At 38.5% G+C, this 17,710-nt stretch overlaps 1 protein-coding gene across 4 annotated transcripts in view; it reads right to left on the reverse strand.

Moving 5' to 3' along the window:
* The window catches only part of limk1a (LIM domain kinase 1a), a 50,449-nt gene that overhangs the window by 12,209 nt on the left and 20,530 nt on the right, over positions 1-17,710 (reverse strand). For 3 of the 4 annotated variants that reach the window (XM_007576782.2, XM_007576781.2, XM_007576784.2), the window contains one exon: positions 13,475-13,613. In XM_007576782.2, coding sequence (XP_007576844.1) covers positions 13,475-13,613 — 139 coding nt within the window. Of the gene's footprint in view, positions 1-4,223; positions 4,528-13,474; positions 13,614-17,710 lie in introns of those variants that run through there. The other variant, XM_007576785.2, reaches the window with a different exon arrangement.

Consider the following 17,710-nt stretch of genomic DNA (forward strand, 5'->3'; position numbering starts at 1 on the left):
GTTTAAGCTGTTGTGGTTTTGTCTTTGTTATGATAATATAAACTACAAAACTACTGACTCCTTTCTCTAGCGCACACAGTATGGCTTTTTACAAAAAGACCTGATAAGTACAAAACTAGGGATGAAACAATTAATTGCATAAATCAATTATTGAAATAATCAGCAACTAATTTAGTAACTGTTCATAATACATAAAAAAAAACATCATAAGAAAAAGAAGCAACATCTGCTCCTCCAAAGCAGAAATGATACCAGAAGTGGACAGAAAAGGGTCAACACAAGCTGAAAACTCACAGGCTTCACAGAAACAAAGTGTTTTTTAATAAATACTCCCTCTAAAAAAACGCAGTGGTAATAAAGCACCATGTGACCTTAACACAAGAACAACCTGACGTGATGCATTTCTTTTTTATCTACCTCAAAACACAGAAGAGACAGAGTAACCAACTCCTATGAAAATGAAACAGAAATCTAATAAATTCATAAAACAGCCTGGATCTGACCCATGTGCGATATGAGATCTGAACGCAAAGAAGGAAGAAGGAAAACAACTTTCCATTCGTTATTTTGGGCATCACATTTGGTTATGGACGTATGTGGGTTTCCTCTCTGTGACTGCGTCACTTTAGGTGCAGGCCTGTAAAGAAGGAGGGGAGAGGAAGAGAGGACAGCTGGACGGAGACGTCGAGGGTGTCGGCTTGACTCGGCCTGTCACTAAGGCTGCCATTTGTCTGCCATGTGGGCACACACACCCATTTAAAGACAGACAGCTGCTCCCTTCCCATAAAACACATCCTTCCTCTGCAAAGCAGGGAGATAAAGAGGACTCGCGTATTTTAATTAAAATAAAATGAATTTCAACCACGCGAGCAGAATCTGTCTTCAAACAGAGTCATCACATGTCTGGTTCCTCCGGATGTTGCCGTCTTTGCGGGTGTGTTGTGTCTGTGGTGGATCTACTGAGTATGAGCTCATCATCATGCTTCTGACTGTGGTTCTTCATTTTACCTCCATCTCTGACCAAAATCAGCCTCCAACAACAAACCAGAGACTGTTCTGGTTTCCCCCCCGGTCCTGTGAGTCCACACGATGCACGACTAAGTGTTTCACACTGTTGCACAACAATAAGGCCATCTTTATACATTTTTACCACAAATTAATAACCTTAAGGGTGAAATGGATTTTTTTTTTAAAGAAAGACTAATTTGTAAAATCAGTGGTGGGGGGGGATTGCATTCAAATCGACTTTATTACTGTGAACTAAACACTTTTCTTACAACCTTTGCATCAACTAATAGTCAGAAATGTTTTTCAAGATATTTAATTACACAGAAACAGTTACTGGTTGTGAACTTTAACTGGTCAGACTTTTGCTAGGAAAAGGCCTGGACTTGCTTGTTACTTTCCACGATGCACATAAAACACAAATTAATTTGCAATTAAACTCAACGTAAAATGAAAGAATAAGAAAATTATTCATGTTATTGCCAAGAACCTTTCCATATCTTTACTAAACCTTTTGACAAGATGCAGTCTGCTAATGGGATTTCTCATTCTGATAAACTTAATAAAACAAAAAAGCTCCTATGGAGAGTTTACTTTAACAATTGCACAAATAAGCGTTATGAGAAATGTTAAAAAACACAACCGTCAATAAAATATTTTTTTGGGAGTTTTTAAATATTAATGTTAAAAGCCATTTGATTATTTTCTTTTCATTAAGTCCAAAGTAGAACTTCAATCAATTTATTAATTGAGGTTTGAAACAAAAATTAGGCAACATGGATTTTGTCCATTTTAACTGGTTCAGCTGCCAAAATTGCAACTGTACATAAAAGAAAACCATAAATAACATTTAAGTTTAAAATAATTCCTACATTTTGTTTTAAGTGAAGCTAACGGTGCTGTTTTACCACCAATCCAAACATCTGTAGAAAATAAACCCCATTAAAGTCTACAAAGTTAAAGCACTGGTCCAATTTTAAAACATTTTTAAAATGGTTTTATCCATGAGCATAAAAGAAATTATTACATTTGTGATCATTTTACAAAAAGCCAGCGATACTTAAGCAGTCGACTGCAATTTTCTAATTGAGTAGAAAAACAGTGAAGGTGATGAAAGACGCATTAAATCACCAGTTTTTGGTTTCCAAAGAAACTTTTTGGCACAAAAGTTTTCTTAGTTTGTAAGGATTTGTGAAATTTGCCGATTCCTTAAACATTATTCTGATGTCTTTACGATGGCATATTAACCTCTGAAAGCTGTAAATCAAAGTTTTATAACATTAAAGAATTTTCTTGAGTGGATTTCTGGTAAATTGGGAAAAATGGAAAATGCAAAAGTCAAAAACAGCTCAAAGGAAACAGAAGGACTAGTTGTTAAAATATTATTTATACGGGTGTTTAAGGGTCTTTGAACACTGGTCCAACATTGCTGTTTGAGATTTTAACTTCTTTTACTTTCTTCCTGTTCGTTTTCTGATCTATCAAAAGCTTCCTGTGGTCTTGTGTTGAAAATCAGCAAAACTGCTTTAACATTAAACAATATAACTGGAGGTCCACTGTATTTATAATTGTCCATAACTAAATAAATAATAGATAAATAAATAAAATATCTTAAACAATATCCAAACCTGCAACCAGTTTTCAGGTTTGTGATCGATTTCGTCTTTTATTTTGTCTTCCATCTTGTTCTTTGTTTCTTGTGTTGTTGAAGTCAAACTTTGTTTATGAGCTGCTTCTTGAATTTAATTTCTATTTTAATATTGTGCCATCAACCTTCCTGGTGTTTCCAATCCTGGATCATCTACTGCGTTGTACCATGGTCAATTTATGTTTAAATTGAATAACATGCAATACTTATTAGTAATTTAGGTATTTGGTGATTAAGTTGATTTACTGAATTTTTCCTCGTTATTCATAAACGCATTATTTTTATTTCTTAGCTACTGTTTACATTAGTCATGTTTCTAAGCGCGTCATTCAGTTCCCATTTTAGTAAAGTTTTATTTCAGACTTCCCACCGTGACATTCTTCAAATTCCCCACATAATTTCACAATTTCCTTGCAGATTAAATGTTGCAATTGGAAAACAGACTGAAGCAGAGCACACCGCAAACATGAGAACCCTTAAAAATAGATGAAGTCATGCAGTTATTTATATAAAATTAGATAAGTTGCCACAAAAAGGGGAACCAAGGGTAAAAATAAACTAGTCGGTTTTCAAAGTATTTTTCATTCTCCTTAACTCGACTCCAGAGAAGAGTACTGGTGAGATAAACAGCATTGACCTTAGCACCAAATGTTAATGACACTGAATTTAGCTCATATATTCATCTGCAGCTTGAGAGCAAACTCAATCGTTGCTCCTTTTAATCTCCTTTACCTCCCTTTTGATCCTATAAACTTTACGTTCATTAATTCAAAAATAAATAAAAACAGAGCTGCATGTGACTTAACACTCGAATAAAGCAAAAGCGTAGCCAAATACCAAGAAGAGTCAAACATGTCATAGAGCTTACATTCACATAAATAGGGTTAAAGTGTTGCAGAAAGCTGTTGATGAAGACTGATTGAGCAGAGAACGGGTCAAACAAAGTTTACCAAGAGCGCTGCTCACACGTTTAAGCTGCTGTGGGAATTATTTAGGGAAACAACTGGAATGAAGACAGTGAGCCACATTGATGCTCTCTGAATGGAAACCCCCTTCCACCACAAACAGTACAGTAACACAGCAGGACACACAACAGGCCTCCTCTCTGGTGAGCTCTAATGAATTCTGACTTCTCGCTCTGCAAATCCTACATCCACTGTAGTAAAACGAGAAACCCCATCGCTGTGCTTAGAAAGCGCCAAGTGGCGAATTAAAAATACCCCGAAAGCACTTTTTTTGAGTTGTACTTTTATGCTAAATAGCCGAGAATGAGCAGCTTCTAAAACTGGACGGCATGTGTCGTCAGTTGTTCGCAATGAAACAAAAGCAAAAATAGAGCAGGACTGTGGTTTTAGAGCGATACAGTGGCCTACTTTCAAATGACCCACAAAATGCAGCATCACGGATTGAAATCAGCGTTAAACTTTAAAACGCATGCTGGAAAAGCGACCCGGCAGACCGTCCCCACCCCCTCCGTCAGCCTGCCTGCCCGCCTGCTTCCTCGCCGGCTCATTAATACCACATATGATCCAAAAGGCGCCCAGGAAGTGGGAGCAGTGACCGTCCTCACCTTCTTGTCCCGTCTCCACAGCCTGAGACAGCAGAAGCTCCAGAAAAACAAGTCTCCCACCATGTCAGCGAGAGCTGGAGTCTCCTCCTCGCTCTTCTAGTTCATTCTACTGAGGAAAGCGTTTCTCCCCGCTGTCACAACAAAACACTGGCAGCAGCCAAGCCGAGCGGAGTCACAGAGCTGCAGGCGGGGGGAGAGAGAGAGAGAGAGAGAGAGAGAGGGGGTGCAGCCCACGCCTTTCCAGCTTAGCTCATCTCTGAATCAATGTCCCTCCTCCAGGCTCTTCCACCCATCCCTCTTCTCCTCGCCGTCTTCCTCTACCCTCTTACTTTTTGCAATGACCTCATCGTTTCCTGTTTGGCCCCGCCCACCTTGGTACATGCGCCAGCCAGATGCTACCAGCACACACACCTCCACTCCTCACACACACACACACACACCCCCTGATGTTGTCTTTAGAAATGTCTTTTCTCCTCACATGCTTTCAAAAATACACGTTTTATTGTAATCTGTTTGGGATGTTGAGACTATGTGGGTTTTTTTTATGGTTTTCTTAGGGCTGCTTGTTAGTTGTTGTTTTTTTTTATTTACTTTTTTCTTATCAACAATCTGACCGTTTTCAAAAGAACGTTTTGTTGTTTGTTAAGCCTCTCAACCCCATGAATCATTCAGGCAAAACCAAACGACAACAGAGCAGGTTTGAGTCGGCAGGCAGCAACAGGACCCAACAAGACCTGAAAACTCTTTATCAAACTCAGAGACACAGATTGGTCCGATTTTTAACAACCCCCCCCCCCAAAAAAAAGAACATAATCTGACTATGAAAGTGTTTTATAATTTTCTGGTTTTTAGTGATATCACATAGTTTCGAGAGCTGGCAAGACTTCTTCTTTTGACCTCCACTTGCCCACTTTTGTCATTTTCAAAGACTTGCTAAATAAATAGAACCACCAAAGTTTAAAGAAAAACAAGAGTAGAAAGCCCTGCAAAACTTTGAACTCACTCTCTGTCAGACTGCCCCAGGGCAGTTGTGGCTACAACCCAGTAGCTTGTCACTATCAGCATGTGAATGGAAATGACTGATTTCATATAAAACGTCATTGAGTGCCACAATAAAGCTCTATATAAGTCTGCATTCAATGTGTATTGGTCTACAAACAAAGTTTTATGTTTTATTCAGTTTTTATTTGCTAAACATTAAAAACCATGTATGCTTTTCACAACTAAGCACTACATTGTGTTGGTCTGAATCCAATAAAACACACTGAAGGTTGTTGTTAAAATAAAAGATGCACTTTCCCTTTAAGAGCTACAATAACAAAAAATTTAAAGAATGGACATGAGGATATTTTCTCTAGTCTTCCTCCTCTCAGCAGCTTTTTAAACTGGTTTCGGTATTTTATCTTAGAGTTTGGCATGGGTAGCGCATAGCATTACAAAAATAGCACTCTGAGTTTTACCCAGCGAATGTATACACAGATATAGATTTCCAGCAAGTTATGAATATTTCCAGTTCCAGTACGTTAATAAAATAAAAAGGTTGAAGGTTGAAAATGATTTTTAAAAAAAACCAGCAACTTTTCTTCCAGTTTTCCGGTCATCAGCTAAACGTTTTGCTCTCTCTCGCTCTCTTTCAGCCTGAATGACCTGAAGACAATATGTCATAGAAAACACAACTTTCTTAGCTAATAATGGTGAAAAAAGTGAACTTTGGATCCTGTTCTCTAAGGAATAGCATCTTCAGTGACGATTGTGGAGGCCAGTGCTTAGTGTGATGCTTTTAAGGATTAATAAAATAATCAATCGCCAAGTTTCCATATGGACACTGGTGAGGGTCGATCGAGATAAAATAGATTCTAATAACTAGTCAATTCTATTTTGGTCTTTCCTTTTCTCTTTTCTAATTTTTAAGGCACACTTATCACTAAAATAATAAAAAAAATACCTTGAGAAAGCTTAGAAAACCATCAACCTACCTGAAGGCTCACAAGATCTCTGAAAGCAAAATCTAAGTAAATCAGAAATGGCAGGAAAAGTTGCCCCTTCTATTCTGTTATGCTAAGTCAAAAAAGCATATATTCATTGCAAGCCATTGGCTTTGTTAAATTCAATCACAAAAGCACTGATACTTTGGTTACAAAAATATAATACAATGCTAACAGATGAAAGGTTAAGAAGTATGTTTAGGTTTTCAGCAGAGTTAAATACTTTGAAAGTAAATCAAACATTCACAGTTACTAGTGTTGTAAGGTACATCTAATTAATTACGGTTTTCTCTTTCCTTACTTGTACAGACCACAGAAATGAAACAAGTCCTGCGTGCCAGCGGGTTCTGACCCGGTCCTCGGTGTCAAAGCGTGCGGTTATTAATAGAAGGTCAAATGAACTCTGTGCTTCCTGCTGGTTGTCAGAATAAAGTGTTGGAGACAAAGTCCAGGTGATGGTCCAGGCTGCTGGGCTGGACCATTATTAAATCAGTGTGGGGGTTCTGGACGCTGCATCAGACTGACGCATCCAGACACCAGCGGGAGAAGGCCGGACAGCCAGTGAAGTTAACCTGACTGTTTCAGGCATACAAAGATTGAACTTTGTTGTGCATTTATATTTTTTATACGTGGAAACATTTAGGATAAAGTTGGGATCAAATTCTCAACCTATAGCCTCAACCTCTACTGCCAGGAAGGACCTGCTTTGACTAAATGATCTTATCTAAAACAAACATGAGCCATAAAACAACTGAGATGCTAATCGCATTTTTGATTTCTTTCTGTTTTACTTTGTGCGCTGGTATCAGGAAGAATCGACAAGTTACACAAACCTGTTTGTTCTGTTTTCACTCATTAATTTCATGCTTAACATTTGAATGCCATGATTAACTTGCTTCTTTTTCAATTAGGGTTTTCTATTGACTACAACAGGAGTTAGGTTGGAAAACTTAAATTAGATTTAATTTAAGTACTGCACGGTGAGTTATAGATAAAATATTTTCCAAACTCCATTTTTTCTAAACTCCAAGTCTAGACTTTGAGGTTCATGTCTCTCGTCTTAGCTAAAACCTGGTAATCTCCATACTTTGTACTCTGTTAATAACAGTCTATTGTGCAGGATTTAAAGGCTTTTCTTCTCCTTACTTTAAGTGTTTATAAGTTAAAGGTGTTCCAAGATTTACTCCAAGTGATCAACTAAAGATGCAGCCTTGTTATGAAGTGCAACAACATTTCTGGAAAAGAAAATCAAAACAGAAAAAGCTTTTTATTTTAACCAAAAGTGCCCGAGATGTCAGTTGATGACAACATAAATGATCAATGGTCACCAAATTTCCCAGTACAATGAATCCAACACACCCTTAAGATGACAACACACACACCCCTGTGAGTGTTGCAAGAAATGTGTGTACTATACAATACGTTTCCATGACAACCAAACAGCTGGAAGAGGCAACAACATTAATAATAATTTACCCAAATGATCCACACTTACTGGTTTCCTTTTATCACATGGGATGAAGATTTTTGTGATTTAAATCCGATGCAGACTCAGGTCTCATAGATCACTTGTTTTGCAGAGTTAGACTTTACAAAGCATTGTTGTTTGTTTTTCCTTTATTTCATTCTGATACAGCCTCGGTATGCTTGTGTTACTGGTCGATCTGTTTGTCTGGCATGACACAATGACGTAAGACTTAAAAACTGCTGCAAAACAGGTATTACTGAGTGCAGTCACTTGTTTGTTCCACTTCTCTTTTAAATCTACTGAATTTTCTTTACCAAGAAGAAAAAAACCCCATCTAATCCATGACTTCAAATTCAATGCATGGTAGTCTGTGTCGAAAAAGCAAAAGAGTGAGTTTAGACAAGTTTGTTGTTTCTGAGGTCAGAAGTGAAACCAGAACAGCCCACAGCTACACCTCAGGGGGGATTTCAGCCTACAGCGGCTGTCGCTTTCGTCACGGTTTCCACACCAACGGGAGGAAATGAGAAGTCAATGCGGGTCTCTGACTGAAGCACCGGATGGAAAAACTGATCAAATTATGGCGTCTGATCCATACAGTTGACGTGTGATTGATGGAAAAGGTCCAGCAGGTTGAACACCTCCGACTGTATGCGATGTGGACCTCTGGCCTCCCAGAGGTGGAAACATGTTGGAACAATTCATCTCACATGTTGCACAATTGAAAAAGTTCCTGCAATCGCACAAGGAGCAGCATTTCCCCCGAACAACAACTCTTGCAAAAAGATGAGAAATTATTTCTCAACAACACATGGCTCTGTGATCAGTTGGGGGCAAAGACAACCAGGAGGTATTTACAGAAACAGTAGGAAGATTTCTAGTTAAAAACGGCTTCAGTGGGAGTTGGTGAGCTGCAAATGTAGATCTGGGACTTTCCATTTAATGTTGACTCAGCAAAACATCTGGCTATTATTTCTGTACCAACAATGACAAACAGTGGTTTGGGATTCAACTCAAAACTGTTACAAAGTTAACATTTATACCCCACCCGTTAATATGTCAGCCCATTTTATTTTATTGCAAAATGTTCAGAAAATAACTCTGTATGTAAAAGAGGTGCATTCCCTGATGTTAGCGCTCTCCATGGTTTTGGGAGTTTCATAAGAAAACACAAAGTTCCCTCAAAGGATTTTCAACTACTTGTGATTTCGCAGAAAGGTCTTGAATTCCTGCTCCTCCTGTTTCAGAACATTTTGTTGCACCAGAAAACAATAATAAAAGTGAAACAAAGGAAAAAACCCCAAACTGCCATAACTCCAAAGATCGATAGTAACTGAAAGTGAAGCATCATGATGGAAAGTACAGAAAACTGCTAATTTAGGTCACCTTGGGTCATGTGCAAACACCTGATTAAGGTCATATTAGCTGTAACTATCTAAATAATAACAGTGAAGGTATAAATTTAGCTGAGGCACGAAGCAAGAACTTTTTTTCTCTCTTATGTATTCAGTGCAGTTTTTACTAGACACTAAGTGTACATAAATTTTGTTTTGCTTCACGTTCATTATGAGATACAGTTAAATATATATAAAACTGTATATATAAAAAGTTTCATACTTACCGTATTTTTCAGACTATAAGCCGCTACTTTTTTCCTACGCTTTGAACCATGCGGTTTATAAACACGGTGCAGCTTTTCTGTGTATTTTTCTTCAACCACCAGGGGGCTCTTGAGCAGGAAGTGAATTGTTGAAAATCAAAATCGGAAATCAAAGAAGAAAGCGCTAATTTTCATAGAACAACCACGTGCTAGCAGCAGGCACGACGGAGAAATTTATTCAAACTCATATGATGCAGCTTTTAAGTTGAATGTTATCGATCTGGCAGAACAGGAGGGAAATAAAGCCGCTCCACGTAAACACGGCATGAACGAAACTATGGTTCGGTTTTTTTTGGAGGGCTCTTAATAAATCCAGCAGATTTATTAGCAGTAGCTAGCTAGTAGCTAGCAGTAGTTTAGCTACAGAAAACCTAACAGTTTTCTGTTAGGTTTTCTGCTAACCTAATAGAAAACTGCTTTTTTATTTACACTGTACAGACATGATTTAAAAAAAAATAGAAATGCTTCTTCCAAAAAACATTGATATATTATTAAAATAGTTGAATTAATAGTGCCTGACTCTGAACTAAATGTTTAGATTATTGCAGATTGATTAGTTCTGAGTGACTGATTAGACACAGACAACAGGAAAGAGGGAAAAGCAGAGGAACTTGAATTACATCGGCTAACTCTGAGCTCAGCACATCAATCAGTCTAAGGTTGTAAATAACTGAAAGCCTCTTCTCTGGCTGAATTACTCCCAATTTACCCAGAGCTGACACTGCAGAGAACAAGAGGCTCATTCTGAGCAAACAGACAGTCGACACAAAGCAATGTGATTGTCCAACACAAAAATATTCTAAGATATTCAAAACAACCGCTCTAAGCAAATGGTTGATTCACAGAGAGGAAACAATGGAGAGAAACTAAACCTATAATTGCAAGTCGTAGAACAAATATGTTTAAAATGGTTCATTTATTTTCTATAGGCTTTTAACAAATTGGGGTTTTCTTTTTACTTTGATACCAATGACAAAAACCTTCATTGGAACGGAAAAGAATTTTAAATCTTTTGCCATTATTATTAATTATTATTATTATTATTATTATTATTATTATTATTATTATTTTGCCCATAATAAACAGTTTATTTAACCAACATGTTGTATGAGTTTTTACTCCACATATTAACCATTGCTGCTTCTACGTTTGAGAAAACAATCAGATGTTGAATCATACATAAATAAGTCATTCATTTCTTTCTTTAGTTGCAGTTCTGTTGGAAAAATTGGTCCTGATGGTTTCGAGATCTTTACCTCATCTTCCTCTTTTTCTTTTCTTCCTCAGACTTTTGTTAGTTATTGGAAATCAGAAACTTTCCTTAAACTCCTGAGACACCAAAATCGTCTTGATAACCGTAAACGTCAATGAGTTTAATTAATATTTTGAACGGCTCGTATTTGGTAATAATGTGTAATTACTGCGATATTGTTTATCTTTAGACTTGTTTGTTTGCTTGTTTTTGCTCCATTAAATCATTGGTAAATCAATCTCAGAGTGAATAAAAATTTTAATTACGGAAGGCGCTGATTACCAACTGAGCGACTGATATTGATGATTGGTATGTGTGATTGAAGGAACATAGTTAACATACTTAGTGGACTGTTACCTAAAACGGCTTAAAATGTGTGTTTACAGTGAGGTTAGTGCATGCAAAGAGGCGAGCATTTCAGTGAAAACACCGATGCATGATGGATAGGATTTCTGCTCGTTCATGACTAACAGTTTTCTGAAGCTGTGCTAATCCTCACCAGAAACCCCACTGCCACAAGCAAACAACTCTGACATAACAGGTAAAATTAATGCAAATCCTCACTTAAGTTTCTCTGACAGACATAGTAAAAAATACCTATGATGAAACCACTTGAAATGAGAACAAAGCTCCTTGTTGCCCATTTCCAACAAACTGACCACGGTGTGTGGATTTCGTCTCTGCAGACTCTGACTCATCGCTGCGTCATGAAATGGTTTTTACTCACTGTGACAACTGCGTTTCATCAGTGAATATTAAAAATAGGACTGTTTCTCTCCTGAGCCCAACGAGTCCGGCCGTGCGGCCCCGACCTTGGCGAAAGCGTCAGCAAGGTAATGCAGCCGATACGGCCGCCTCAGCAGCGCAGATTGAGTGGCTGATGTCAAATCTGTTAAAGTGCAGCTGCGGTCAATCAGTGACTCTGCAGAGTGAGAGGGGCAATAAACCGGAGAAGAGGGAAGCAGCAATCTCTCTGCCTAATTCATTCACTTTACAGAGACTCACTGAGATTGCACTGCAGAGCGTAATCTGTCTGAAGGTAATGCAAATGTTAATCTACACACTAAGATTTAGAGAAAAGCAGAGGTCATTCACTTCAAACGAACACCAGTCGGTGAACAAATGATTAAATCTTGCTTCTGCAGACCAATCTATCAGCTCAACTAAACGTTTTGTAGAACATAAGCTCAGACATAATTTTTCCCGGTGTCACATTTTCTCAGCAATGAATCCATAAAATGTAAAATGAGCCACAAATGTTAAGACGTTTTACTGCCCCCAATCAGCTGGTGGCCAAACTGCTCATCATTTACGTTTCATACTAAATAGATTGGGTCAGGACACATTTTAATAACACAGCCTCTGCATACCATTTCCTCAATCAGCTGACATTATTTTCCACACTGTCTTCTTGACGCTACCATATCCTCATCACTACACATGCTCTAGAATCTCAGTTCCTGAAGTCAAAAATAGTCCAGCTGTGGGATTTAAAGTATGTTAGAGTACATGCAGCTGGGCAAATATATTAGTGATAAACAGCAAATATATTAGTGATAAACAGCAAATATATTAGTGATAAGCAGCAAATATATTAGTGATAAGCAGTGTGCGAATGCATGACACTGGAAATGTTATGTTTTGCCTAAATCTATATCAATAAATTTTCCAGTAACAGTTTTCTCATGTCTAACCTCTAGCTGTTAGCTGTAGCATATATTTGACGATGCATAAAAAAGATTATGCTTTGCAAACTGTGCAGCCATTTGGTTCTTCATAATCTTATTTGCAGTGCAAACACCTGAAGATAAGAATCTTTCATTGCATCCACAGGTCCGATATGTGTCCCAACAAGCTGCTTTTGCAATGGACTGTTGCATGTTTGTGTTGTGATATTTCCACTCTGATAATATTCAACACGTTCAGTGCTGTACAAACATTTGTACTGGTATCGAAATGTCTTTCCAGATTTAACTTTGCCTGTCTATGTAGGTCTGTTTGAATTATCCAATCATTTCCAGAGTAATTCCAAGTATTTCATTTGGCTCTTGTATGTCGGAGCGCTTGACAAAACTTCACCACAAAAACTAGTTTCTACTGTCTGTGATTTCATGTCAGCCACCAGCAGGAAGTGAAACAGAAAGCTGCACAGATAATTTATTATTTTTTTTTAATGACGAACTTCTAATGTCATGTAAAATTAACTCCCAAAAATCTTCTTGAAGCATTGAGAACACAGAATCCCCCACCCCCAGATTTTTCAATTAAGTTTCCGATTAAAAAAAGCTAAAAATACCCTCATGACTGTTTTAAAAATCAGCTCATTTTTACAACTTTGTGTTGCAAGACAATCTTTGCTGTAAAAATAAATTACCCTGCTCTTAAGCACACAAACACCTGCATTTTATCTGTGTTTCTGCTGCTTGCAAACAAAATCCCCACCATGCTCTCTGCCAAGCATGGAAAACACTTTAAATAAATGCATTAGTTTCCTTAAGCTTTAAAAATGTGTGATTAAGTCAGCGAACAGACGCGAGTCTCCTCTGATGTTGGCATCTTGTCTTCTGAATAATGCAGCACCACTTCTCAGCGGAAGGAGACGATTGTGTCTCTTCTGCTGTGACCACATGTGTTGTCCACCTGATCCGCCCTTCCTGCCCCAACAACAGCCGCTTCCGTCAGCGGCGGTCTGGAAAACAATCTCACAGAGCAGCTAACGCGACCAGGGTCGGTTACAGGTCTGGCGTGCTTCCACGCGTGTTGGCACACAATAACCGGGCCGACAAAAATGTGTGGACTCAGGTGTAACTCGAGTTTCATCGGCAAACAAAGAGCCAGCAGGGGACGGGGGATTGGAAGGGGGGCGCTGAGCGACGAGGCCGCTCTTACCATGATGAGGCCGGTGGTGATCGGGTCGTTGCAGCCGTGGCACAGCTCCCCAAACTTGGCCCAGTAATCCTTCTTGCAGTACAGCCGTCCATCTTTCTCGTAGTACCAGTGGGAAAGCGAGGCGCTGCACTCGCAACACCTGAGAAACGGAAACGGACACGTTTAGCAGAACTATTTAGCAGAGATGCACCAGTTAGGCTTTTAGTGGCCAGTAATGATTTCATGTTTTGTTTGAGATCTGATTAAATGGAAGAATCGCAGGATTATCCTTATTTACTGAACAAAGCGTGTGCCCTTAACTTTTGCCTGATTGTGTATGCTTTTAGAAACAATTATGAGCTTTTTTAAATAAGGTGATCAGTTTTTAACTAAAGTCGATTGATTGGTGTGTCTCTGTTTCAACACCCCAAATAAACGTGGAATGTAAACAAACCACAGGAATATTGCATATTGTAATTTAATCCATATCTTATTCATAGTAATTAATCAGTAACAGTCTTGCTAATCTTTCTCAACAATGTTTTCTTTTAATTTGATCAACATGTTCTTTGTGAAAGGAAGGAAGAATAATGAATCATTTAGAGAGACCCTAGCAAACTCTCGTCTTGAATCTTCTAAACAATTTAGGGACGAAGCTATAAATTAGGGTGATGGCAAGGAGGCCTTCCACCCTTATTGATTTTGAGCTCATTGCAAAAGATGAATTGTTAGATTGACAGTGGAAATATACAGAACATTTGCCATGAATGCCAAGAAAAATTCCCTAATTGTTTCCAGTAAATATTTAGAAAGAGTGGACAAAGGAGTAGATGATATTTTAAGAAGAAAATACATCTTTTGTACATTATTTTAATCTCCTTTGGCAGATAAGCGTCTCATTTCTGATTGGAAAACTTCTTGGTAGAATGAAAATTGCTTTAATCTGAATCTGTCAGAGGTATGGATAATTTTGGGCTCAACTGCAAATCATATCGAAGACGTGGCATCTCTGATGCATCCAGAGAGCCGTGGGGCCAAAATTAATTGAACTGTACATCTTTCAAAGCAAAGCACCAAGTTTTTGTAACATGAAAACAACTTTTTCAGTAACTTTGGATTGATGAACCACCCTGAAGCATTTTACTAGCGAGTCGTCTCCAACCAGAGTGAATTTATTGAAGACTGCAGCTGTACGTCAAGACAGATATACGTTTAGAAACAAAATAATGTCCTGCAGAAACTCCTGTTAGGTCAAAATCCATGCCGTCATGGAAACCAACATTGTAGCATACTATTGGTTAATGCAGTGGTTCCCAAACTTTTTTCTTCTGCGCCCCCCAGTGGTTTCCAAACATTGCAGTTGCGCCCCACAGTTTGGGAACCTCTGGGTTAATGAGTTAAAATGGAGAAGTAATCACAAATCACACAAATTAAAAAAAATACTGATGAAACATACTTTATCATATTTTCTTTAAGTAAAAACATGCAGTTGATTTTAATACCAAGCATCAGATTTGGATTGGTGTCAGCAAACGCCATTTTAACCGACTCAAATCAGTAAAAGCGATAATAAAAATTAAAAAAAAGTCCTGACTGGTACTTTCTCAACATTGACACAGGAAAGAAAGTGGTGCATTAGTATTCTTCCTCCATCAGCGGTTCAGGCAGCAAACCCTGTAATAAGTCATTATTGTGTTGATTGAACATAACATTGTGCTGAACCCGGCAGGCTGCACTTTCGCCCTCCTAACGATCTCCTCCAGAGCCACAAATTACAGTTTTCATGGCGACTGCAAGTTCCTCGGCAAACCCAACAGTTACATGTGATGACACACGAAAACACACCACAGCGCCTGCTCATCGGGCAAAACAGAGTGACGTCAAAAGACAGGACGAACCTGCAGCTGAGCACGCTGCTTCGATCAACCGATCACTCGACGCTATTGACCAACGGTGAGAAGGAGAGATCGGTTCAGAAAGAAATGGCAACCTGTTGACGGCTCCAGGAAGAATCGATACGCTTCAAGTAAACACCTGACAAACATCTACAAACGGTTGTCAATGCTGCCAAGAATAAAAATGTGCCATGTGAACCAAAATCAGGCCAAATAATCTACAACACTCTGAGACTGAGGACTCAATCTGACACCTGTGTAGATCCATATCTTTACCGTAATCCAAATAGAAGCTGGTCGGGGAGCCTGATAGATATCGGACTTAGCATGGCTGTTTACACTTAGAAAGGCTGATAAACACACAGCTGGAGAAAAAACACCCTCCCCTCCGAATTCAAGATCGTGCTGCAGATACCAGGACCCAGTTTGATGGAGGTTTGAAAATCTAAATAAATACAGATGAATGAAAGTTCACCTTTCCTGATTATCTCATATGAAGCAGGAGCTTCTGGTAAACCGCGATTCAAAGGAAAAGAGGGACGAGCCAGGAAAAAATGTGTATATGCACATATGTCCAAACAAATATGATTTACAATGTGTGCTAATCCCTTCGACGTACACAGTCATGCCTTTGTGAGCACAGGAAAGGCTGATGAGTCTGAAAGCCTGTGAGTGCTTGTTTGGTAATCTGACTAAATCTCTGCGTCTAACATCCATGACTGAGTGAGCGTCTCCACTCCCGTTCCAGAGGAGTTTCCCTCCCGCCGTCTGGACTCGTCTTCACTCAGCGCTGCTTCAAGCAGTCCAAAAATCGGAGGGGACATGTCTTCAAACGCAGCACAAATCGCTTTGTCCAGCTGTTCGATGCCAAACCAAGGTTTCCACATTGGTTGGGTGCCGGGACAGTCATTCATCCAGCGGCCCGTTGTGGTTTTGAGTTAAAAAATGTTTAAAATTGACAGATTTGAAAATACCACTTGATAATTATGAGTTACTGGAAGAGTGAAAGATTAACACCTGAACACCAACTATGAAGTCTTAAAAGACACAAACATTTTAAAAAGACTTAAAAAATAAGCAATGCCAAGTCTGGTGGGGGCTCAAGTAAAGCCTGGTGGCCCGCCAGGCTTATAATACACCGAGGAAAACCCTGCAAACTGTTTACACTGACTATTATAATGAACATGCATGAGTGGCATTGCTTATGGCTTCAAGATGACCCCATGTTGTTTTACAGATGTGTCTGTCAAACAATCAGAAGACACGAGTTTCATGAAAAGCGTTTTTTTTCTTTTCTTTTTTTACTCCTGAGCTTCACTGTTAGGTTTTACACTCGACTTTTCTAGGAAACCAGTTTCATGCAGCCATCCTCTGCTGCTATAAATAATGCAGACGGTCCAGGATCCCTGTGAACAAAGCACAGATCCTGAAAAGCTTTCTGGAAAATACTGAGTTAAATTTCATCAATCATCCGAGTCAGAAACAAACAAACAAAAAAAAACATCAGTTGTACATTTGCTGCAGTGGCAATAAAATAAAGGCCATACCCTGGAGAAGAAGTTTGAGTCCATTTGTAAATGTTTTATGGGACTATTTATTAGTCCAATTGACTGATCAAAATCAAAATTAGTTGTGCAAACCTCTGTAGTACAATCTTCCTCCTGTGATTTAAATTCAATACAGCTCTCTGCGGTTGTGTAGCGTCTTGCAAAAGTACTTATATTCCTCTTGTTTTTTCCATTTTGATGTTTTATTGGGATTTAACCGACAGATAGTACTAAATTGTGAAGCGTAAGGTAAATAAAGCTTCGTTTTAAAGACGTTTTTCTTCATAAAACGTGAAACGTGATAAAACACTTCAAGTCCAAGTCAAGTCTCAAGTCTGTAACCACCGATATAAACTTTAGTCATCAAATCAACAACATCTAGTTCGCATAAGGCTACAGCTAAAGTAGACAGATTTATTTTAACAACTCATAACCCATGAATCATACCGGCTAATAATCAAGTAAAAACATGAAGTCTGTAGACTTTAATTCATGACAAAAATGTGAAAATCAGAAAACCTTTTAAAATTTGCTCCACAAATATAAACTACTTGGTGTTGACCTATAAAGCAATAGCACACATTGACATTTTTGATTGAAATGTTAAAAATCAGAAAAAGTTAAAGGTATAAGAATCATTTTTGAGGCCACTGTAGCTGCTTTTAATAATTTCTTTAGCCATTTTTATTTTATTTACTGACATAAAGCTCTGCTTTAGCGTATTACCCTAAAACCAGCAGCTCAAAATGACTCCACTCAAGGTCTTGGATACTCTGAGCTGCACAGAGGCACACATTGACCTTGAATCTCTCACA

This window comes from Poecilia formosa, unplaced genomic scaffold (assembly GCF_000485575.1).
Source record: "Poecilia formosa unplaced genomic scaffold, Poecilia_formosa-5.1.2 Scaffold416, whole genome shotgun sequence".
NCBI lineage: Eukaryota > Metazoa > Chordata > Actinopteri > Cyprinodontiformes > Poeciliidae > Poecilia > Poecilia formosa.